The sequence below is a fragment of the Salvia splendens genome, chromosome 11, assembly GCF_004379255.2.
Source record: "Salvia splendens isolate huo1 chromosome 11, SspV2, whole genome shotgun sequence".
Taxonomy (NCBI): Eukaryota; Viridiplantae; Streptophyta; class Magnoliopsida; order Lamiales; family Lamiaceae; genus Salvia; species Salvia splendens.
This window is the reverse complement of record NC_056042.1, coordinates 12,298,901-12,323,997: the sequence shown is the minus strand read 5'-3', so window position 1 is coordinate 12,323,997 and position 25,097 is coordinate 12,298,901. Positions and strand designations below refer to the sequence as shown.

The 25,097-nt window shown below is 35.5% G+C and overlaps 2 protein-coding genes and 2 non-coding genes across 4 annotated transcripts; all 4 read left to right on the top strand.

Annotated features, from left to right (window-relative positions):
* Nucleotides 1-3,907: 3,907 nt before the first annotated feature.
* On the top strand, nt 3,908-12,358 carry LOC121753871 (endoplasmic reticulum metallopeptidase 1-like). Its single transcript, XM_042149140.1, has 21 exons — nt 3,908-4,207; nt 4,944-5,029; nt 5,197-5,298; nt 5,795-5,901; nt 5,976-6,076; nt 6,843-6,930; nt 7,070-7,158; nt 7,555-7,694; nt 7,798-7,963; nt 8,080-8,215; nt 8,330-8,426; nt 8,576-8,705; nt 9,132-9,191; nt 9,324-9,442; nt 9,611-9,735; nt 9,980-10,204; nt 10,811-10,971; nt 11,426-11,589; nt 11,675-11,757; nt 11,841-11,926; nt 12,051-12,358. The coding sequence occupies exons 1-21, from the start codon at nt 3,992-3,994 to the stop codon at nt 12,192-12,194; spliced, it is 2,625 nt and encodes an 874-aa protein (XP_042005074.1). The 5' UTR covers nt 3,908-3,991; the 3' UTR covers nt 12,195-12,358.
* Nucleotides 12,359-22,675: 10,317 nt separating this feature from the next.
* On the top strand, nt 22,676-24,817 carry LOC121756418 (60S ribosomal protein L17-2). Its single transcript, XM_042151968.1, has 7 exons — nt 22,676-22,790; nt 22,877-22,913; nt 23,005-23,045; nt 23,965-24,195; nt 24,273-24,375; nt 24,457-24,524; nt 24,638-24,817. Exons 1-7 carry the CDS (start codon nt 22,788-22,790, stop codon nt 24,677-24,679), a joined length of 525 nt encoding a protein of 174 aa, XP_042007902.1. The 5' UTR covers nt 22,676-22,787; the 3' UTR covers nt 24,680-24,817.
* On the top strand, nt 23,436-23,569 carry LOC121756663. Its single transcript, XR_006041041.1, has one exon. It is a non-coding gene; the product is annotated as a small nucleolar RNA snoR74 (small nucleolar RNA).
* Nucleotides 23,658-23,790, top strand: LOC121756662. The gene has a single exon (XR_006041040.1). It is a non-coding gene; the product is annotated as a small nucleolar RNA snoR74 (small nucleolar RNA).
* Nucleotides 24,818-25,097: the final 280 nt, after the last annotated feature.

Sequence of the window (25,097 nt, the reverse complement as noted above, 5' to 3'; positions counted from 1 at the left end):
CCCCCTCTACCCCCCAATTAATAAGTTGCAACAGTCCTACAATTTGTTAGAAGCGTCTAAGTCTGATTTGTGGGCTTGATGTGATTATTCTAAGTTGTCAAGTAATGTTCGAGTGAGTAATGATTTTGAAGTCTGAACTTCGAATGTCTCAGCAAGTTGTTGACAAATTTTTGTGCTAATTTATGGATGAGCATTTGCCGAAACCGAATCATATGCCTAATAGTTTCTATGAGTGCAAGAAACAAATGCAGGCTTTAGTTATGTCTGTTCTCAAGATATATTATTTCACAAAAGGGTGCATGATCTGTTGGAGAGAAGATGAGAATATGACCAAATGCAAAGTTTGTGGTCAGGGAGTTAAGGGTAATGGTAGTAGCAGTCCATTCATAAAAGATGTACTCCTCCTATGTCATGTTACTCGCACTTTTCTATTTCGACTCGTCACATACTAATTATACATTTATAATTTAAGTAAGAATTAGAAAATTTAATTAATATATTAGAATTAATTAAGTATTCCATTATTAAGTGATCTCACATTACACTTAAAATACCAGTATAATTACAGTAAAAAAGCAATCTCAAATTAACGATCTAAAATGAAAAAATGCGAGTAATATGGGATGGAGAGAGTACTATTTTCCTCTGGTCCCAAGATTAAGACGTTTGTATGCATGGGTATCTTCTTTTTTTTAGAAATTCATCCAGTTCGTTGGCATTCATTGCATTGCATCACACATGTTGCACTGTCACGGTAGATGTTTGGTCAGTTGTATCCACTTAGCAAAATTCAATTCTTTGGATCCCAAAATGTCCGTCGAGTGGGGAGGAATGACACTTTTTTTTTTATTTCATCCCATTCTTATTGGGGCACACCCCTTCTACGTATCATGTCTGCATACCTCTTAAACAAATACCCTAAGGACCCGTTCACTTTCTCGGACATCGCAAGAATTTAGGCCAATTCTAGGGATATTCTTTTGTTCACCTTCACAAAATTATATCTTGTGAGCCCTAAAAAATACAAGGGCGTGCACTGTTCACTCATGATTTTTGTATCTGGGAGTGCTGCTGACACCAAGAATTGAAGAAAAGATTACAATTTTACCCCATCATTTTTCATTTCCCCCAATTTCAGTCGTCACTTTCTATTCAAGCCACCAACATCGAAGACCAGAAAAATTTCAGTCATCACTTTCCAATTTCTCATCGCAATCGTTGCACTCCCGATCACAAGGCTGCGGCAGCTGGCGCAATGAGGAAAACATGCGACCGCGGCGATGACAACGAAGAGGAATAGCGGAGCAGCAAGCAATCGGCAGGGTATGCCGAGGAGGAGTCGGTGCAGCTGGATAAGTACGACATCAACTTGCTTTGTCCGAAGCTTTACTTTACCGTCAACCAAACATGACCTAAGAAGTTTTGGTGCATAATCCCCTTCTACCTTGTATTGATATATTTTTAATATCATTGTAGTACCAATTAGGAAGCGAGAGATGGAATTTTTTTAAAAATATCTTCGTGGTAGAGACGAGCATGAGAGGGAGAGCCGGAGAGGGATAGGAAGAAGAAAGCTTTTTGTTTTGATTAAATGTGAATTGTGTGCATAATAGATTGAAAAATCCTTTAAATTTTGGAACAATAAAAAATAAATGGCACACAATTAACATTTATCATTGTATTGACATTCTGTAAGATCTCGACTACTGAAAATATAATATGTAGGGACAGAGCTAGCTTAAACGTAGCATGGGAAAATGGCCAACCCAATATATAAATTATATATTATGGAGTAAAATATATTTATTTTAATTTCTCACTAATTGTCCCTCTTAAAACTCTTAAATTTTTCCAAAAATTATATATTATGAAGTAAAATTTATTTATCTTAATTTCTCACTAATTGTCCCTCTTAAAATTCTTAAATTTTCCCAATGTATATTTTTTCCTCTCTCCATATAAATTAATGGCTTCGTCCCTACTAATATGTAGATGGTAGTAGTTGTTTTGCTATAGGATGGTAGCGCCCTAATATGATCATATAATTCCATACTATTAATGGCTTCGTTCCTGCTAATATGTAGATGGTAGTAGTTATTTTGCACTAGGGATGGTGGCGCCTTAATATGACCATATAATCAAATATGAATTGTAAGGTTAGTTTTATTTTATTTTTGCGTGATTATTCATTTAACCAAAATTATTATTGAAGTATCGAATCAGTTGTCAAATAAAGTAGAAAAATACACGATAGCTACAAATAGGGTCGATCATTCATGCCATCATATTATATTTTGGGTCAGCCTTACTCAAATTGTGAGCTAATCAAATTGAAAATTTTATTAGGATAATCCTAATTCTCTAAATTTAGCATACTATTCAAGTCAGTTTATGAGTTTTGGAATGCACTCACATCTCTAATTATTTCACACGAACCAATAAGTTGCAATATTCCATATTCGTGTTTCAAAATTTTTTTGCAATGATCATATTCAACTTTTGTGTTTCAAAAAATTTATTCAACTTTACTCATCCACAACGCTATCTCTATACCGTCTCTTAAACCGTCTCTTAACTACTATTTGAGCACTATTTGAGGGTCCCACTGTCCTTTTTTCCTCCATCCCTTAACTAAGAGACGGAACCTGCAACGCTCCATCTCTTAACCGTCTCTATACCGTCCCTTAATTACTATTCATTCAATTTCATTTTTTTATTTTTTTTCCAACAAATTCAATTAAAAAACAAACTTCATTAAAAATAAAATAACATCACAACATAAAAAAAAACAACTTCAAATCCTAAAAAAATAAAAAAAGACATAATTTAAAATACAATTTTATAGAGACAACCAAAAATGAGTTAGTCCCACATCGAAAGTGGAACATAAACATTCAAGGATGTCTCTATAAAAGAGAGAAACCAAGAATGAGTTTGTCCCACATCGAAAGTGGAACATAAAACATTCAAGGATGTCTTTATAAAAGAGAGACAACCAAGAATGAGTTTGTCCCACATCGAAAGTGGAACATAAAACATTCAAGGATGTCTCTATAAAAGAGAGACAACCAAGAATGAGTTTGTCCCACATCGAAAGTGGAACATAAAACATTCAAGGATGTCTCTATAAAAGAGAGACAACCAAGAATGAGTTTGTCCCACATCGAAAGTGGAACATAAAACATTCAATGATGTCTCTATAAAAGAGAGACAACCAAGAATGAGTTTCATAAATTCGCAAGCCCATCAAATATATATGGGCTATCACGAATTTCTTGTATTCATTTATTTGTAAAAATTGTTTTTAAATATAAAAACAATTTTTATAAATAAAAAAGTATTTTTTTAAAAAATTCGATTTTTATAAAAAAAATTGAATTATTGCGTCAGCGTGACGACGCCCACTCGCGGGCCAGCGAGTGGGCGTCACGCACGCATGGGGACGAGCCACGTGTCCCTGGCGCATGGCGGGACATCTCGTCCCGTGTCTCGCCGAGACGGGCTACGGGACGAGACGGGCGCGGGCTAGGGACGAGATGTACGCTGCAATGCGTCCCGCGGGGGACCCGTCTCTCCGAGACGAGACGCGAGCCCGGCGCGGGACGCGTTGTGGATGGTCTTATAGTTCGAGTGTCAATTAACAATAAGCGGGTAACTAGTACAGATCAAACTTAAACAATGATAATTAGTTTACACTAAATCGGAGTATTTAAACTTAATTTTCCTTTATTCGAAAACGAGATTTCATGGATGGATTAGGTAAAGATATGATGATGACGTAATGTTACGATTAGTCAATTACGAGCACAATTATTTGCAAATAGTTTGGCCACAGTGGGTCGAAAAGTACATAAAAAGTAATTAAAGAATTTTTATTTTTTTTGCGAAAAGAGTAATTGTTCCGGAAGCAACAAATCAGCGGTCTGACCAAAAAAACTCTTCACTACAACTTCTTAAACCTCTCTCAGCTCCGGCAATCGCCACCGAAACAATGTCGTTTATGAGGCTGAGCGCCGGCGACGTCGCTGGATTCAAACTCCTATTCGAGCTGATGATTCTGTACGGAGTGTCGTCTTACTTCGCTTACTCCGCCATCCACATGAAGTTCGTCGCGCCTCTCGCCGCCGACGCACCGCTCGATCGGTTTTCCGAGGCCAGAGCCATTGAGCACGTTCGCGTGCTGGCCGAGGAGATCGGCGGCCGCCAGGTTAGCTTTGTTGAGCTTCCAGTGGATTGTTAACGGTCTCCGTTTTTCTAATTTTTTATTTGAAAATTTGAATATTAGTTTATTCATGGAGCACGGACTGAATGAAAGTTCACTGGTGTGATTCTGTTACAGTTTTAATTGTTGATCGTGTTTAGTCGCATTCGATGCTGCTGTTGGATTTACTAGTTTAGGAAATAGTCATAGATATGTAATTTAGGAGATTGGCTGCCGCGAGCTTCGAGTGGATTGTTTACGTTCTCTATTTCTTAAATATATTGGATCGTATTTCTGAAAATATGTAAATTGTTTTATTCCTAGAGCATTACTTACAGTTTTAGTTGTTGATTGAGTTTAGTTGAATTCGATGCTGCTGTAGGCTCAACTGGTTTAGGATATGGTTAAGTATGTGTTTAGGGGATTGGGGTAGATTGTTGAGCTTCGAGTGGTCCCAAGGAGAACGAGCTGAATGAAACTTCACTAGTGTCATTTTATATTTTTATTGCAGTTTATTAATTGTTGATCATATTTAATCTAAGTTGATGTCTGTAGGCTTTACTTGCTATCTTTTGCTTTTTTGGGCGGGATGGGGTGGGGTTGGGGATGGGGGATGGGAGCTCTCTGGAGACTCAAGCTAACTAAATATTCATGTGTATGATTGAACTTATTTTATACTTAGTTTGCTTGTCAATATACAAAATATGGAACTGTTTGATTGTATAATGATTGCCTAATGTAGGTGGGAACTCCAGGTCTGCGACAGGCAGCAGAGTATATTAAGAAGCAGTTAGAACTGTTAAAAGAACGAGCTGGCTCAAATATTAGGTTGAGATATATGTGTATATATATCCAAATTTACATTACAAACATTTCCATGTATTTTATACATACATGTCACGTTTCATCTTTCTTTCTGCATATGTAGGAGTAGGAAAACTTTAAAAAAATTGGTGCCTATATTAACTGCCAGAGTTCGTATTTTTGTTTTGCAGGATAGAGATAGAAGAAACAGTTGTTAATGGGTCCTTCAATATGATGTTTCTAGGAAATAGTTTATCACTAACTTATAGAAATCATACAAATATTGTAATGAGGTACTTCTCGTAGTTTATTTGTATTTTCTATGACTTTTTGATATATCTCGGTTAAATATTGAACTGTAGAATCATAATTTGTGGATTAAGAGGAGAGAATATTCAGTTAGCTTTTTCACAGCAGTATCAGATATGCTGATGTGTTGAGATTCAAATGATATTTGAGACCCAATATATAAACATGTAAATTGATATTTGAATGCTCAAGTACTATTCAAATTGATTATGATGATATTTGTAGTTTGTACTTGTAAGTTGTATCCACAAAGTATTCAAACCAAAATACACATTCTTACTCAGATATTTTTTGAAGAAATTTGATCAAATTGAATAAATACGTGGGATTTAGTTACAACTCTAATCTCACTGAAGCTAATAAAGAAATGATTTCTGTTTATGTACTGTTAGGATCTGATATTTCGGAATATGTTCTTTAATTAATTAGTTATTATATTAAATATCTTGGAAAATGAACATCACTTGGATCACTTTGCAGGATTTCATCAGTTGATTCTCAGGAAAGTGACCCGTCAGTTTTATTGAATGGTCATTTTGATACTCCGCCTGGTTCTCCTGGAGCTGGAGACTGTGGCTCATGTGTAGGTGGGTTGTAGCATAATATAATTTTTAGATGACACTTGCAGTTTTGGCTTAAATTTCATTTGCTTTTTTCACAGCTTCACTGCTTGAATTAGCAAGGCTGGGTATTGATTCTGGCTGGACACCTCCTCGACCAATAATATTCTTATTCAATGGCGCTGAAGAATTATTTATGCTGGTGAGAGTTCAGATTTTAACAATATCTGATACTTTACCTTGTACTTTCAACTTTGACAATTTGGTGGTCTGGGAATTCTAGTATCAATTAGTGGTTATTTTATTGTAACTGCTATGCCATTATTCATTTAAGGGGAAGTTATATAATGGTTGAGCACATATTTTGAGCTTTATTTTTCATTGAATTGTTATACTAATATTTATTCATTAATATCTTAAAGGAAGTGAACTAAAAACATATATTGGTCTTTTGTTTATTATTTTGGGCAACATGACATTCTTATGCGATAAAAAAAAGAGTAACTGTTTCCCTTGCAATCTTATCTCCAAGTAATTAAAGCCATGCATAAACTTGATGCAGTAATTGCTAATTTGCTTGTGCTTTCTGGGTCAGAAGTAAATTTATGGGATCTTGTTATCAAACTAGCGGTAATAAATACTCCCTCCATTCCATAGTAGTGGAGTCATTTTGCTATTTTGGTACGTTCCATAGTAATGGAGTCATTTCTCTTTTTTGGTAAAAGTCAGCACATTAGCACATTTCATCTCACTTACTTTATTCTCTCTTCATCTCTCTACCTTTTTCATTTCCTACTTTATTCTTCCTTTACTTAACTCACTTAACACAATTTTTATTAAATCACGTGCCGAAAAGAAACGCCTCCACTACCGCGGAACGGAGGGAGTATGAGATAATACTGTTCCTGTGATGAACTAATTGTGAATTCAGACCATAATCACGATGCATAGCTGGTTTTACATTTCAGGGTTCACATGGGTTCATGACAACACATAGGTGGCGTGATACAATTGGAGCCTTTATTGATATTGAGGCATCTGGGACAGGAGGCTTTGGTATCATTTTTGCTCTTCTTCTGGATTCAAAATAAGAAATTTCTGAAGTATCATGCCTACAAATTCTTTCCTTTCATGCCATTAAATCTTTTCATGAGCTAGTGTCTTTGTTGATGTGTTTATATTTCTCAATGAACAGATTTAGTATGCCAATCTGGACCGGGATCTTGGCCTTCATCTGTTTATGCTCAGTCAGCTATATATCCCATGGCAAATAGTGCAGCTCAGGTTTTACTTTTCTCCTTAATTTATGAGTAGAAGGCTTAAATATGACCTAGTTATTTTCTCCAAAAGATTAAAGATGATTGCTGCTTATATAATTTTTATTTTTATGGGTGAATAATTTTTGTAATGAAGATAGAAAGCAGAGATATAAACTGTCTTCTTTACCATGTGGAGATATGCTTGGTCTTAATTGCACTCATATATGGCATTCTGAATTTGCCATGCATTTTTTCTTAGTGGCCGTAACACATAGTGTTTAGTTTTATTGGCCCACTAGCATCTCTCAGTTTCTCTCTCTGTAGCTCATCTCCTTAGACTAAGTTTTTTATTCAGCTCTAATTATGTAAGAAATATTTTTTCTCGTCATTGTAACTGATTACTTTTTTAATGGACTCGCAGGATGTTTTTGGTGCAGTTCCTGGTGACACAGACTACAGAATGTTCGCCACTGATTACGGTGACATTCCTGGCTTGGATATTATCTTCTTGCTTGGGGGTTATTATTACCACACCTCATATGATACAGTGGATAGACTATTGTATGCATCAATTGGTATTTTTGTGGAGATTACCGATTTTGGTTTTTGTAACATTAATTTTTTTTTAATCTGCCTAAATTGCATACCTTTTTCTGTTGATTAGGCCAGGAAGCATGCAAGCACGTGGGGACAATCTGTTTAGTTTAATGAAAGCTTTTGCCAATTCTTCTAACTTATTAACTGCCCAAGAAAGAAAATCCTTGAGAGATTCTACCAGCCAATCCAAGGGTGGAAGACCTATTTATTTTGATTACTTTGCACGCTTCTTGGTATGCTACAATCTTATTCAGTGAATTATTTGGCCTGTATTTTTTTAGTAAAATGAGAATATCTAGTGGAAAAACAAATTCAAGGGCTTTGTTCTTGATGAATGAATCTTATTCAGGTCCTTTACTCAAGAAGGCAAGCGCTGGTATACCACACTATTCCGTTTGCTATATTCCTGCTTATGCCCCTGTTATTGCGCTTGCCAACTGGGAGTTTATACACTTCTTTTAATTCCTACTGTGACTTTCTAAAAGGTAATAATGTGACTTCAATCTAAGATTTATGTTATTCTTTAGTCTCGTTGTCCTGTTAAATTTTCTATTACTTTTTGAGTTTTTTCTATAGATTATTCACTTACAACTATGCAGGATTATTATGCCATGCCTGTGGGATCATACTCTCCATACTTCTTCCCATCTCTTTATCTATCCTGCGGTTACTATTTTCTGGACATTCCATGAACTGGTATGTGTTTACTTTTTAATTTTGCTTTCTCTGATGGTTCTCACTAAGACACTATGTTAACCATTGTTTCTTTCTCCATCAGCTATTATGTATAGTTTCATTGTAGTGAGGATTGCTAATTTGTCCTTGTGATTTTTGGCTTTTTGTAGGTTTGCTAATCCATTTTTGGCATTTCTAATGTTTGTACCTTGCTCAATTGTCGGTCTTTTGGCTCCCACAATTATTTGGAGGGAAATTCCTTTCTCTCAAGATGTTTTGACTCTTGCATTATCTAGGGAGGTGTGTGCTTTTGATTACAGTTTTATTATCATCTAGGGGGACAGTTAATTTTGTCCTTCTAGTATACTGTTCTATAAACTTTAGAAATGATTCTATGTTGTATCCTTCCTGGTTATGACCTGCACTGATCCTAATCTATAGGATATAACCTTCCTTACAATTTTCTCTTTTGCAACCAATGGAATGAGCTATAAGACCTAATAAGTTGTCAGAGTAGTTTTCAAGTATATATTTGAGTGCTTAAGGAAGTCCCTACCTAATCTTCTCAATTCAACAATTGCCACTGAAAAAGGAAAATGTTGGCTTGGACCTTACACTAGATTCTCCACTAATTTTTACTTACTTGAATAATGTATATACTCATGTTAATTTTGTTGAGTTCTCGATGTTGAATTCTAGAATTTTAACTTTCCTTATATTTTGCAGGAATTGGCTGATGAAGCAAGGTTCTGGGGAGCATTTGGGTTCTACAACCTATTGACTTTGGTAGTTGAAACTATTCCTTTTCTTACTCAGTTTTGGAATATGTATATGTTTGGGTTGATGGTGCAGATTTTTTTTCTATCCTAACAGCATTAGTTTCCGAAGACTTACATTGCTCATGAATTCTGAAAACAGGCAAGCCTTGCATCGGGGTTGAGTGGGGGTTTCATCACTTTCTTTTTATCGGTTTCTATGCTTCCAGCTTGGATCTTTTATCGCCTTTCAATCAAGACATTTGGTCATCAATCTCTCAGGTGCTAGTGTAAATAACTTTTTGTTCTATTCTACATTCTTTTTGTCATTGTATTATTGTCATACTTAATGTACTGTTATTTAGTGTTTCATGGTCTAGTTTCTTATGCATGATGACTTTATTTTGGCCATCATATCAGTATATTTCACCAAGATGTTCTGTCTGTCAGGTCAGCAGCATCATATGTGATCCCTTTGGTACCTTGCATAATGTATTCCGTATACTTTGGTGGATTTCTTGCTGTATTTGTCATCGAAAAAATGGGCATGACAGGCTCTCATCCACCTCCTTATGGTTGGTATACAGCTTTTGTACTTCGAAGACTTGAAAATCAAGAGTCTTGTAATGTATTGTACTTTTTTTGGATCCTTGAGTGGGTTGGGTTTTATTGAGGGAGCATTATGTTGCAATTCATACTCATATATCCTTTGCATTCATGATTGTAATCCTTACATAATTAACCTTAAAATTCCCAAAACCCATGTAGGATTTTAAAAAATTACTAGTAATCCTCTCACATATTACCAATTAATTGCAGGATATTTTGTTCCTGATGCGATAGTTGCGGCTGTAGTTGGATTAGTAACAGGTTGGTGTCTTGGCCCTTGCATACCTGTTGTTGGGAAATGGTTGGCAAAACCACGAATCATCCAAGTTTTGCTGCATGGAAGTGTTATTGCGATGGCTTTATCATCACAATTCTTTCCGTATAGCAATGATGCACCGAAAAGGGTTGTTTTTCAACATACAGTTCAGACAATAGGTACATTTGGATCAACACATGTTCTAAATTAACTTCATATGCTTTTATCACTTCAAACATCTACTTATTATTATCAGACGCATGAGTTGGTCTTGAGTTATTATCAGTCGCATCAAAGTTTTATATATGTGCACACTGTATCGCTAATAAATAATAAGCTCTCTGCCCATCATGTGAAATGCCAGCTGATTCAGATAGAAATTCTGATAAATTCATGAAGATCATGTAAAATTTCTTGAAATATTAGCATATTTTGTTGATGCTAATGTACAATTGGACTATGTGTGTGGTCATTGACTGAAGAATAGGAGACCTGTAGACAAAAGTTAATATAGCTATGATTTTATTTGTAGAGGAATGATAGTGTACACAATCTTGTGCACCTCCATGAGTGCCTAGTGTATTTGGATACATGCATCATCTTTCAAAAATCAAAATTAATATATGCTAGGTGCCCAGGGATGTCGCCATGATGTGCGTGTAGGTTAACATTCCCATTCCCATTCCCATTCCCCTTTTCAAATGGTTATTATTGGCTGCTCTCTGCAACAACTCTAGTTCTACGCAATATGACATCAAATTTATGACTGCTATTCTCTTTGACAGATGCAGATCAAGTATCGGAAGTTAGTTTTGATTTTGCCGTAGTGGACTCCAACTCCCTGATGTTTGTTTTCCATCATGCTCCTGACGTGGTAAAGGAACTGTATGGGGACAAAGAATTAAGTTTTGACACAGTCCCTGAATCAAATACTCAGAGATGGACGGTAATATATCAGATGTTTACGTCTTTTGACCCCAGTGAATTGTCATGATGTTTTATGAAGATATTTACATGAATAAGAAAATGATTCAGACTTTATGAGTTTCTGTGACAGTAGGTCCTTTCCTGTAGGAATCTTTTGGTTGTTGAATTTCTCTTATTACTATCTTGGATTTCACCTCATTGAAACATACACTACCGTTTGCTATACATATCCATACTTGGTCGGGGCATACAAGTTACACATTCAGCATCAAAAAACATTAGGCTCATACTGCTTTCCACCCTTAACCCTCGCACGGTGCTGCCACCTTAGGGGAACAGCAATAAGCAATGGCTGATTATTTTCATTGCATATTATTGACATAGAATAGCCAAAAAAGTGACGTGATACTTTACTGTCCCAATATATACCTAGCTTCTCACTAGTGTATAAATCCAAATTATTATTTTTACAGGGAATTTTACCCATTAATGCTTTGTTCTCAAGAAGCCTGAAGTTTCCCACAACGACTGCTGAAATCTTGAAAGAGTACTCAACATTTCCACTTCTGACTTCTCACATATCCCCTAGCATCTCCACCAAGGGATCTCGAAGAGTCAACTTGGAGTTTTCGTTAGGGTATGCTTTTTAGAATCCTCCGCTGATATGAATTTGTTGGATGTCTTGCTTCCTGGAATCTTCTTAAGTTGACTCCCTCATGCAGTTCCTTGAAGGAGGTGTGGGTGGCAGTCCTCAACATTACAGGACCCTTGTCAAATTGGTCATTTGCCGATAATATAGTTCCAGGTTGATTTGAATTCCTTTGTCCAATCCCGACCCAGCATCATTTTGCCATGTCGTGAGCTAAAATCTGTTCGAATGTTTGACAGCTCCCCTTAGAATTGGCAATGGGCCACCATCATATGCTTGCAGACTGAGCGGAACAGGCGATGAGAACTGGACATTTTGGTTGGAGGTAATCATCTCACCATCATTACTCATTTCAAAGTGCAACCTTGGATTTTAGACCAATTTTATCTTAGTTTCTAAAACCTTCATGCAACTGCGACACTTATAATTTGGATCCACCTATTCTGCAGGCCAACACATCGGAACCTTTGAGGATCGATGTCGCTGTGTTGGACCTGCATTTAACCGAGCAAACCAAGAAATTGAAAGGCCTTTTTCCAAGTTGGATGGATGTGACTGCCTTCACAAGTTTCTTGTCTTCCTATACCTTCTAACTCGGTTCTTCTTCACCTAATTTCTCTTGCTGCACTCAAAATAACTACTGTGTATATCAATTACTTGGCTAGTCCCTCTATTACTTACTCTTACAAGTACTATTTTTCTAGTGGTCGTAATTGATTGGTTGAATAAAATTATGTTTTGGTTGAGCTGGTTAAAATCTATGTTTTAGGCATCTACGGGGTAATAGTAGCTAATATAATCAATTTAAGGCACTTTTTTTTATTTTTCCAGTAACTTGAAAATAGTCAATCATATCCCAAACTTTTAAGTTTTGTGCATTTTTTCCAACCCGGCTCTGACTCGTAATTTTCTGAATTTAGCAAAATGCTGACACGCTAATAAATCTACGTGGATATGGTGGATATGTCGGAAAAACCGATATGAGAAAATTCCACAAAACTAAAAAGATGGTAATGTAATTGACTATTGGTTGAGCATAATAGATCGTCTATAATATTTCCTACTACATCTCCTACTACGCACACATAATAAAAATAAGTAATAGCGGAGTTCATCACTCATGTTTGTTTGTGTAGTAGGAGATATAGTATGAAATGTTATAGGTGATCCTCATTTGTTTTTGAGTGGGAAACATTAGAAAATGTTATAAGTTGATGATATAAATGGCTATTATCTTTGAAATATGCGATCATCATGAAATCTTCAATTTGTATTCTCTCCGGTCTTTGCCGAAATGGAATCTCTCTCTCTCTAGTCTTGCCTCCATTGTCACTCGGACTCCCTTACCCGTTATTCATCTAATGAGCGCAGCGGAAATTGCAGACAAGAATAACAGATCTAGATTCATAATCATATTGCAAGTTGAGCATGTAATACACAACGGAACTAAATCTTACTTGTTGTTGTGTTTTCTTCTATGATTGTGTCCTGCAAGTTGAATCCACTACTATCGAGGTCCACGTGTATTCTGATCCGATGCAGGAACAATTCCTCGGTACAATCGCTCTATAGAGAAAGCTAGGAATTCTCTACAAAGCTTTACGTACTTTCTCTCTAATGTTACGATATTTCCCATCTCCCACAATGGAGAATAAATAACCATTATATAGACAAAGAGTCATTAGGATTTCATGATTGTTGGGCTTATGGACTAATTATAATTGTAGCCCAACTATAATTATTTAATCCATATTAATCTAATCTAGCCCATATCCTTTCAATCTCCCACTTGGACTAGCATTAGATATAATACGCAGTTCCAACTTTGTACCCTTGAGCGGATCAAAATACACTTATAGTGTGACCCTTTAGGCCCTCATTATCGACGACGATCTAATCGAAGTCTGCACAAAACTCCTAGACTGCGTTGGCAGCGTAGCTCGATATATGAAGGACGTTTACGTGAATTCGGTAAACAAGCCTTTACACAAAGTTTATAGTAACATCCTTTCATTCACGAACCACCCGATTGAGCCTAAGATTTGTCATGTGTCATCCAAATAGCTCAATCACTTTATCTCATCTTTATTAAATGACCCATTCGATCATATTCAATTACTTTAATTGAATATATCTTTGCATTGGCCAATGACTTAATGGTCAAGTAATATAGAGAATTTGAGTGTTCTCTCGAAATTCTAATCGAGGAATGAATCTCTATCTTGGCTCAACTACCATTTCCATTTATCTTATGATGTACCCAACACAAGTCCGTGTCTAAATCCTCCGAGGGGAGGCAAAGCGTTGTACAAGGTCAAAGCACATCACTCAACAAACAAAATGTGTAATGACCTCAGATCCAAGGACTATTACATACTTCATGTACTAATAAACTATAGACACTTCACAAAACAGTTTAATAGTAGGGTATACCAATACTCTCCAAAGTATACCATGTGTCCATCACGAGTATCTAATATCTCATAGTTGTGAGAACAACTACATTCTCGAAGAATGTGATGCAAACCCCATGCTAACCTATAACATATCACCAATATCTCATTCTTGATGATCATTGGTTATGGCTATTTTAGAATTATACTATATCATTAATGTCTCACACCATTAACGACAGTCACAATTCAAGGGAACAAATATTTAGAATAAAATCAAACATTTAAAACAATTATTCCAATAAGTGCACAAAACCCATAGGAAATAAAATTTTCATATAATGTGATCAAGTAATATTGTCTCAACACAAAATGTTTCTAAGACATATAAAACTGTAACTCCCACTGATTCAAAGCCATCTACCAACATGCATAACACCTAAGCTCTCAAAGTGCTTGTTGTGTTTTGCTATACATAACGGTTTGGTGAAAGGATCAGCCAAGTTATCATCAGTGGGTACTCTTTCTAATTTTATGTCGCCTCTTTCAATTATTTCTCTGATCAGATGATATCTTCTGGGAACATGCTTGTTCCTGTTCGTAGCTCTGGGTTCTTTTGCTTGCGCAACAGCACCAGTGTTGTCACAATACAAAGGTATTGCACTATTGGCACTCGGAATGACACTCACTTCTTTAACGAACTCTAACAAAGCAACAACTTCTTTGGCAGCTTCAGATGCAGCAATATACTCGGCTTCGGTGGTGGAATCGGCAGTTGTACCTTGTTTGGAACTATTCCAACTCACTGCTCCACTATTCCAACTCACTGCTCCACCATTGAGGACAAAAATATATCCAGACTGAGACTTATAGTCATCATGGTCTGTTTGGAAACTAGCATCAGTGTACCCAGTAACTGATAACTCTGGTTGTCCACCATAGACTAAGAAATATTCTTTAGTCCTTCTAAGGTACTTAAGAATAGTCTTAACAGTTTTCCAATGTTCCTCACCGGGATTTTGCTGAAATCTGCCTGTCATGCTAAGTACATAGGCCACATCTGGCCTAGTAGAAATCATGACATACATAATAGACCCTATAGCTGAGGCATACGGGATCCTTTTCATGTTGTCTCTTTCTTTGTCATTAGAAGGACAATCCTTCTTTGACAATACAATGCCATGTCCCATAGGAAGAAAACCTTTCTTAGAATTTTCCATTGAGAAGCGCCTTAGCAACTTGTCTATGTAAGTGGATTGTGATAATCCCAACATCCTATTCGGTCTATCTCGATAGATCTTGATTCCAATGATGTAGGAAGCATCACCCAGATCCTTCATCATAAAGGAACTAGACAACCATTCTTTCACGGATTGCATCATGGAACGATCGCTTCCCATAATCAAGATGTCATCAACATATATGATGAGGAAGACAACGTTTCCATTCTCGCATTTACTATAAACACATAGGTCCTCTTTGCTTCTGACAAAACCAAACGATTTGATTGTTCTGTCAAAACAAATATTCCAACTCCTCGAAGCTTGCTTAAGTCCATAGATGGACTTCTTTAGCTTGCACACTGCATTCGGCCTTTCTTTCGATACAAAACCTTCTGGCTGTGTCATATAGACATCACCTTCTAATTCTCCATTGAGAAATGCGGTTTTGACATCCATTTGCCAAATGTCAAAATTGTAGTATGCAGCAATTGCAAGTAATATCCTAATGGACTTGATCTTAGCAACTGGCGAAAATGTTTCATCATAGTCAATGCCTTCGCGCTGACTATAACCCTTTGCCACTAACCTAGCCTTGTAGGTTTGTACTTTGCCATCCGCATCTCTCTTCTTTTTGAAGATCCATTTGCAACCTATGGGGTAAACCCCATCTGGCAAGTCAACTAGTTCCTAGACTAAGTTGAAGTACATCGAGTCCGTTTCAGATATCAAGGCTTCAAGCCACTTCTCTCGATCGGTGTCCGACACCGCCTCGGTATAGGTCTTAGGCTCATCATCATCTAAATCAACTTCATCATCTTGGTTCTCAACCATTAGATTCAGTCTCTCAGGTGCACGACGAATCCTTCTAGGCCTATTGAGTTGGTTTTCTTCTGGCTCGGGCTGTTCATTCTGATTGTGAGTAGGCCCAGGAATATCACTATGATCTTCTTGAGGTAGAGGTGATGCAACTATTGTATCATCTTGTATTTGATGCATCTCATTGTCTTGATGAGGTTCTTCGAGAGTCCCTCTAAGGTCTCATCTAATAGTATTTTCCCATCCCAATAGATCATCAAAAACTCCCACTGAGTTATTGTTCAAACCATTTGACAATACATCATCCTCATTGTTAACTTGTGGTTCTTGAATTTCTTCAAGATCTACTGTATTTTGACCTTGTTCCTTGCAGACATAACTGTCTTCAAGAAACGTCACATTCCTTGATGTTATCACCTTGTGATTTTCAGGACAGTAGAAATCGTATCCCCTAGTTTGTTTAGGATATCCCACAAAGTAACACTTCTCACTTTTAGATTCCAACTTATCAGTCATTTGTTTCTTAACAAAAGCTGGACAACCCCAGGTCCGCATATAGTTAAGACAAGGCTTTTTGCCATACCATAACTCATATTGTGTTTTCTCAACTGATTTAAATGGAACTCTATTCAGAATGTAAATAGCAGTCAATAAAGCATGACCCCAGAGAAATAAAGGAAGACTAGCTAAACTCATCATGGATCGAACCATATCTAATAATGTTCGGTTTCTCCTTTCAGATACTCCATTCATTTGTGGTGTACCAGGAGGTGTCCAGTCCGACTGAATTCCATGCGATTTCAAGTAATCAAGAAATTCTCGGCTCAAGTATTCCCCTCCTCGATCTGATCGAAGAGTTTTTATACTTTTCCCAAGTTGTTTCTCAACTTCACACTTAAACTCTATAAATTTCTCAAAGGCCTCAGATTTGTGTTTCATAAGATACACATATCCATACCTTGTCAAATCATCAGTGAAAGTAATGAAGTACGAATAACCACCTTTTGCTTGAGTTGGAAACGGTCCGCACACATCTGTGTGGATCAACTCTAGCACATCATTAGCACGCACCCCTTTCCCTGAAAGTGGCTTATTAGTCATCTTTCCTTTGAGACAGAATTCACAAGCACCATATGATTCAAAATCAAATGAATTTAGATAGTCTAACTTTCTCAATCTCGCTATCCTTTTCTCATTGATATGACCAAGTCTACAATGCCAAAGATAAGTAGCATTATCCGTATTACATAGCTTAAGTCTTTTATTTTGCACATTGAGAATATCCCGTTTGCATTCAAGCATATATAATCCATTCTCTAAAGAGGCATTTCCATAAAACAATCCATTATTAGAAAACGAGCACCTGCTGTTTGCAAAATGGAAGGAAAAACCTTCGATGTCCAACATCGGAATGGAAATAATATTCTTTGAAATAACTGGAACGAAATAACAATTATGTAAATCTAGTCTATGTCCTGAGGGAAGATCTAATCTATAAGTTCCCACGCGTTCGGCAACAACTTTTGCTCCATTTCCAACACGTAGGTCTACTTCCCCAGGCCTCACTTTCCTGCTGTCAATTAAACCTTGCACATTATTACAAATGTGTGAACCACAAGCGGTATCCAATACCCAGGATTGTGAGTTATTCATAGACATATTTATCTCAATGACAAACATAGCTGAGCTCCCATTCATTGCACCTTGGGCCTTGAGCTTTGGCCAGTCCCTCTACCACTCCGTGAAATTTGACCTAGTCAATTTGTTTGTTTCCATCATACACTCATAAGATAAGTTTGACATATTTTCTGAACAGAAAATAAAACGAAAAGCAAATTAGAAAAGCATACAAAGATCACATTCGCATCACTAATCAAACAAGGGTCTATTGTATTGATTAGCTCCCACTAATTTTAACATATATTATAGCCCCCAAACATAAAATACGAATTTATATCTAATATAAATTTTAGTGGTCCAAGATCCAAGTCTATATTATTGCAGCCTCTGCGAGGGCTGATGACTACAATAATATCACCAGGTAAGCCTCCAAGCCAATTATTGTAACAACAATTTTACAATTCTTGGTTTATTAATCTAATTAATATACGTCCATAAATTATTCTGGTTGCGAGGACTACTCAAAATAATTTAGGCAAGTCAACCCCATCACACGATGCCACCATGCATCTATGAATGAGCCTAAACCTTGTAGATTTAGAGTAAACGCGAGGGCGTAAAACTCGTGGTCGAAAAGGCTAGGAGCATCAAACAATTGTGATGGACGACGCGTTTGTTTCAAAACAAGACTTATATTTTGTGGGGAATAATTTTGTGATACTAATTTTGTGAATATAATATCCAATATTAAATTTCAAACAATTACTGGGCGCCGCCTACCCAGACATAGTATAACACGGACTACAAATACTGGGCGCCGCCTACCCAGACATAGTATAACACGGACTACACATACTGGGCGCCGCCTACCCAGCCAATAAACGGTCTCTAACTACTATAGTTGAAATAAATAAGCATAAAATCAAATAGCATGCTTATCACATAAGATATCAAATAATGCTCAACAAATAAAATCAAATTTTATTCTCTAATTAAATGTGGATTTCATTATATTAATTCTAAATTAATATAATTATACATATTTAATATTAATTCCAAATTAATATTGTGATGTGGAGTATATATTATCATTTCCAGATGATAACTATGTCCCAATTTGTTAATCAAATTAATGAAATTAATTCAATCTATATTAATTCTAAATTAATAAATTTGTAAATCAAGTAATAACTCCAAATCATCATCATGCACATATATTATTTATTATTCCAAAATAATAATATTAACAAATTCTTGCTCATTAATCCATTAATCCAATTAATAAATTTATCATCTAATCTATATCAATTCACAACTAATATAAATAGATATTTAATATTAAAAGATCAGCTCGCACCGCCCGTTCACAAGATTATACAAATAATACCCAGTTTTCAAAATCCACAGTTCAAAATTTCGCATGAAGTTTCGAAATTGTTGTAAAGAATTTCCAAAAGGCAATAGAACTTTTGCTGAACTTTTAGATAAATGAAATCTAATTTAGATATTCAAAACATATGCGTAATCCAATTTCCACAAAATTCTAGAGAGGCGGAGAGAGCTGTTCAAAATCAATTTTCGAAAGCATTAACCTTTTCGTAAAGTTTTGGAATCAGATTCCAAAGTATACCCAATTACATATGATTTTAATTTCCAAAATTATTCCACGAACTAATTAGAGGACAAAATCAATTATGAATCAAGCCCCGGGCTCTGATACCACTGTTAGGAATTCTTGTATTCATCTAATGAGCGCAGCGGAAATTGCAGACAAGAATAACAGATCTAGATTCATAATCATATTGCAAGTTGAGCACGTAATACACAACGGAACTAAATCTTACTTGTTGTTGTGTTTTCTTCTACGATTGTGTCATGCAAGTTGAATCCACTACTATCGAGGTCCACGTGTATTCTGATCCGATGCAGGAACGATTCCTCGGTACAATCGCTCTATAGAGAAAGCTAGGAATTCTCTACAAAGCTTTACGTACTTTCTCTCTAATGTTACGATATTTCTCATCTCCACAATGGAGAATAAATAACCATTATATAGACAAAGAGTCATTAGGGTTTCATGATTGTTGGGCTTATGGACTAATAATAATTGTAGCCCAACTATAATTATTTAATTCATATTAATCTAATCTAGCCCATATCCTTTCAATCTTCAATTTGTATTCTCTCCCGTCTTTGCCGAAATGGAATCTCTCTCTCTCTAGTCTTGCCTCCATTGTCACTCGGACTCCCTTACCCCCATTCACTCGAGTTCCTCTGTCTCATTTCCCCCTCCATCGAGAAGAAAAGGCTGATATGGAATTCAATAAAACCCTTACAGAAATGTGATGTATTATCAGTATCTATGAAAATGAAATAGACTCAACTTCTACAATTCAAGATGATGTAAAGAAGCAAATCCACAAGGTTTTAGTGTATTCATCGAGTAGAAATTCAAACGACTTCATAAGCCCATCGTGAGAAAAAAGATTCCCCAAATGTAAGAGTCTCTCGACTTCAAGGTTTGGTGAGTGGGATCTAAGCGAATTCAAGAATCCGCTACGTTGCGCTTCATGGAAGCACTGGCGGATCCAGTGTAGGTGGTACCCCCAAATCTTGACTTCTTTAATATTATTTCTTATACATTGAATTTAGCCCAGTGGTAGAATACTCCTTAATTCAATGGAAGAATCCGAGTTCGAATCCCAGCGGGGTGGCGTCTGCTTTCGAATTTTTGTTCCTTTTGTTTTTATGCTTTGCTATTTATAATTATTGCTCCATTTTGTTTTTTCTTCTCTCTATTTTATAGCTATATGTTTCTATCTATTCTGTAGTCATTATATTTTTTTGTATGAATATATAATTCATTCACAATTAATATTGTTTTTATGATTTTGTTCCTTTTATTTTTATGCTTTGCTATTTATAATTACTGCTCCATTTTGTTTTTTCTTCTCTCTATTTCATAGCTATATGTTTCTATCTATTTTGTAGTCATTATATTTTTATGTATGCATATATAATTCATTCACAATTAATATTGTTTTTATGTTTTGCTATTTATAATTATTGCTCCATTTTGTTTTTCTTCTCCCTATTTCATAGCTATATGTTTCTATCTATTTTGTAGTCATTATATTTTTATGTATACATATATAATTCATTCACAATTAATATTGGTATAAGATATTCACGAGTCACAACTAATATAACGAAAGAAAAATGATCGATCGAATTTTAATAATCTAAATTAATATAAAAGTCATACCCCCGAAATAAAAATCCTGGATCCGCCACTGCATGGAAGGTGTACGTTGAAATGCGGGCGAAAGTCAAATGCAGATTTGCAGAGAGACCTTTTCGGAGTCGATGACCAACAAATTTTTCAACCTAGTCTTTGTTAATCTTGTCACTGGTACACGTTACGACGTTGTTCGGTCGCTCTAATCGTATTTTCTAGTGACAATGTTTTTCATGCCATAATAATACGGTCAGTAATAAAAAGCAGATTTTATGGAACTTTAATTTCATTGCGCTTTTAATTGCCGATAAAATGTTATCTTATCTACTCCCTCCGTAAACATTTGAAACGACACATGTTTTAATGCACAATTGGTAAAGTAAGTGAGAAAAATTGGTAAAGTAAGAAAGATGAAAAGAATAATGAGTAAACTAGTAAAGTAAGAGAGAGGAAGAGAAAAAGTAGTGAAAGTAAAGTTAGTGGATTGTGTGGTCCATATCCTAAAATAGAAAGATTATAAAGTTTCTATTTTTAAGGAACGACCCAAAATGGAAATAGTTGCTATTTTTTAAAAACAGAGGGAGTATCAATCAGGCCTTTCGGCTTTAATTATGTTTGAAGTTAATAGGTAAAATCAGAAAAGGCCATAAGTTAGTAATACTCCCTCCGTCCCTAAAGAGTATACACTATTTCTTTTTTCGTCCGTCCCAAAAAGTATGAACATTCCAATTTTGGAAATCTCTTCTCTCTAATGAGGAGTGACCCATTCTCCACTAATAATACTTAAAAAACTTTCTCTATCTATATCTCTCTTACTTTGACAATAATACATTAAAACCCGTGCCGAATCCAAAGTTCATACTCTTTGCGGACGGAAGGAGTATCAACAACCATTACCCTTGATTGGAAAGTTAAAAGTACTTCTTCTGTCTTCGGAAAATAAACAAACTTATAAATGACAATAGTTTTAGTGTGCAATTGGCAAAGTAAGCTAAATATGATGGAAAAGTAAGAGCGAAAAAGAGAAAAATGGTGAAAGTAGTGTTAATGGATTTTAATGTCCATATTATTAGTGGTGTGTAATTAAAAAAAATTCATATTTAGACTTGGTCTTATTTTGGGTGATAAAAAATGATAAAACTAGCCTTTTTTTTAAAAAAATTTTTATGACAGGGGACTATTATATATGTAATGAGCCACACAAGATTAAATTGACGTGTAGGAATGTTGTTTGACCAAAAAAATCGGTAGGAAAATTTCACAAATCTTCAAAATTTGAAATTTAATTAACTGTTCCATTTGAATTTAACAAGAACACTAAAAATTATCCCAAGTTAGTAATATTAGCAGCTATTATCCCTATAAATAATACTACTAGTACTATCATTAGTACGCAACCCATACCAATATATGGGATTAAGATCCTTGGGTAATAGGGGTACTATAACACAACAAATGTTGTTGTGCCTAAAACACATAAATTAATGAATGTAACGCAAATCGATAATCTTCTTTTCTTTGAGTATGCTATTTTTATTTTTACTGTTATATGATTTTTAATATAAATTACCAAATTCATCACAATATGAATTAACGGTGTTTGAACTTTGAAGGATTTAAATTAGATGAAAAATAATTTATAAAAAAAATTCAAATTAATCTACACTAAAAATAACCAAAAATCATAAATGCTACAGTTCTACTTAATTCAGTGGCGTTGACACATATACTCCATTTAAGTTGGTAGCCCAATAGCAAAAGAGCCACAAATTAAGCTCCGCTAGCCCAGCCCATTACCCATTCATAGCTAGGGTTCCTTTTTACTATAAAATCTTGCACCCTTCTCTTTCTCTTCCTCCACTTCCATCTTCCGCTCAAGATCCCGCCGTAGCAGCAATGGTATCTTCTATCCTCATTTCAATTTATCCAATTCCTGTTGTGTTCTAGTATTGTTTATCGATTTCTGACCTGCTGAAGAACTACAGGTCAAGTACTCGAGAGAGCCGGACAACATCACTAAATGTAGGCTAATGTTGTTTTACGATGATTTATTCAGCTCTGCTTCTTTTCTCTGCTTGTTTGTGATTTTGCTATGCTTGTGTTTTTGTTTCAGCATGCAAAGCTAGGGGATCCGATCTCCGAGTTCATTTCAAGGTAAATTTATCTATTTTATTCGTGTTTGTTGTTCTGAATTAATTCATTTTCCTAATAAAGAAACAAAACCGTAGGTTGTTTTGAATACTTATTTTGAAAGATTTAGATATGAATTTGGATTTAAAGTGAATATCAAGTAGTAAGCCCAGAAGTATAATGATAGTTTATAACAAAAATTTGATTTTAGATACATAGTTTGTTTCTAAGTAGATTATATGCAACCAAATTTCTCATAATTTTTAGGTAGACACCAAAAATTAGAACAAGTCAAGATTGTATTTAGTTAATTGCAACGTGCATATAGATTTTGTGGAGCTCGAGTTATTTGTAAATCATGCCTCTTCACTGCTTAAAATAGTTTCATACTAACTGGATTTTTTTAACCTGATGATAAAAGCAGGGATCTATTGCCATTTGTGAATTGATCTCTCGTAAACACCAGGGATAAAAGTTGTGCAATGTTATTGGGTGAACCACTTGATATTTTCTTATGATTTGATGGTTCAGTAAACAATGCTACACCCATAAAATTCTTTCATTTGCTAAGTTTAAGTAATTCAAATAGTGGTGTGGGGCTTGAGCTATTTAGCTGGTATATGTTCAACCTGATGTAAAAAAGCAGTGACCTGTTGCCATTTGTGAATATGCCTCTCGTAAACTTCAGGGATACAAGTTGTGCAATGTTGTTGGTTGAACCACTTAATATTTTCTATGATTTGATGGTTCAGTAAACAATTCTACATTTATTTTAATTGAAATGAGTTATGTATTCTTTTTAGTTATGTTGCGTTTTAGGATTCTATTTTGCTTCATTGATTGTCTTCCTGTGATCTTGTTTCTGGTGCAAAATTGGATGATATATTTGTGATGTTGTCTTGAGAATAATCCTTAACTTTCTATTTTAATTTTATGCTTTCAGAACACTAGAGAAACAGCGCATGCCATCCGAAAGCTACCTCTGGTGAAGGCAAAGAGATACTTGGAAGATGTGCTTGCCCACAAACAGGCCATTCCCTTCACTCGTTTCTGTGGTGGTGTTGGGCGAACTGCTCAGGCCAAGAACAGACACTCTAATGGTCAGGGGCGCTGGCCTGTGAAATCTGCCAAGTTTATCTTGGATTTACTGAAGAATGCTGAAAGCAATGCTGAGGTGCACATACTTCTCCTTAGTGACATGATTTTATCCATTATCCTATTTCCTATGTCTAATGATTTATTTATAAACAGGTGAAAGGTTTGGATGTGGATGCACTATTCATTTCTCACATTCAGGTTAACCAGGCTCAGAAGCAAAGGCGTCGGACATACCGTGCCCATGGAAGGATTAACCGTATGTTAGCATATCATTCTGATCTTTTCCTTTCATAAATCTAACTTTGTGGATATACTAATATGACCTTGTTATTCTTAGCCTACATGTCCTCACCATGCCATATTGAGTTGATTCTGTCAGAGAAGGAAGAATCCGTGAAAAAGGAGGTAACAATCTCATCTTTAATTCAAGCGCCAATTAGCTAATGTAATGTATATTGTATAATTCCTATATTAGATTAAGTCCTGACCCAATAATGTAATTTCTTGTAAATTCACAGGCTGAGTCGCAGTTGGCAACTAGCAAACCTAGGAAGGCTTGAGCTCTGACATTCTTCGGATTCTATTATATAATAGTTTTGAAACTTAAATTTTTTTCTACTTTGTTTCGAACCAAGTTTTGTTAATCGACCTATGATTTGGATCTTGGAGATTAATGAACATTTTTGTTTGTTTGTTTATGGGTTATGGGTCCTAAATAGTAGGAATTCTTCTTGAACTCCTTACGCATTATTCCCACTCATGTTTCGTATGATCGTTTTTTCACTAAAAAATTCACCCGACAGATGTCTAAGTTTTCAATTTTCTCCAAAAATTCATGTAGGTTATAAAAATATTTTGTAATTCCATTTAATCTGTCAATTTGATACAAATTTAGTAATTTTTCTCATCACATATAAGCTCATTACATATGTATAAACATGCATTTTATACAACCATGGCTACCTTTGCTTTAAACCT

Bases quoted from the DNA above. Each gene is read 5' to 3' on its own strand.
- LOC121756418 (XM_042151968.1), top strand. The intron at 24,376-24,456 runs GTATGTTAGCAT...TGTTATTCTTAG, and splicing joins TGCCCATGGAAGGATTAACC to CCTACATGTCCTCACCATGC. The intron at 24,525-24,637 runs GTAACAATCTCA...GTAAATTCACAG, and splicing joins AAGAATCCGTGAAAAAGGAG to GCTGAGTCGCAGTTGGCAAC.
- LOC121753871 (XM_042149140.1), top strand. From the start codon at position 3,992: ATGTCGTTTATGAGGCTGAGCGCCGGCGACGTCGCTGGATTCAAACTC. The intron at 7,964-8,079 runs GTATGCTACAAT...AATCTTATTCAG, and splicing joins ATTACTTTGCACGCTTCTTG to GTCCTTTACTCAAGAAGGCA. The intron at 9,736-9,979 runs GTTGGTATACAG...AATTAATTGCAG, and splicing joins CTCTCATCCACCTCCTTATG to GATATTTTGTTCCTGATGCG.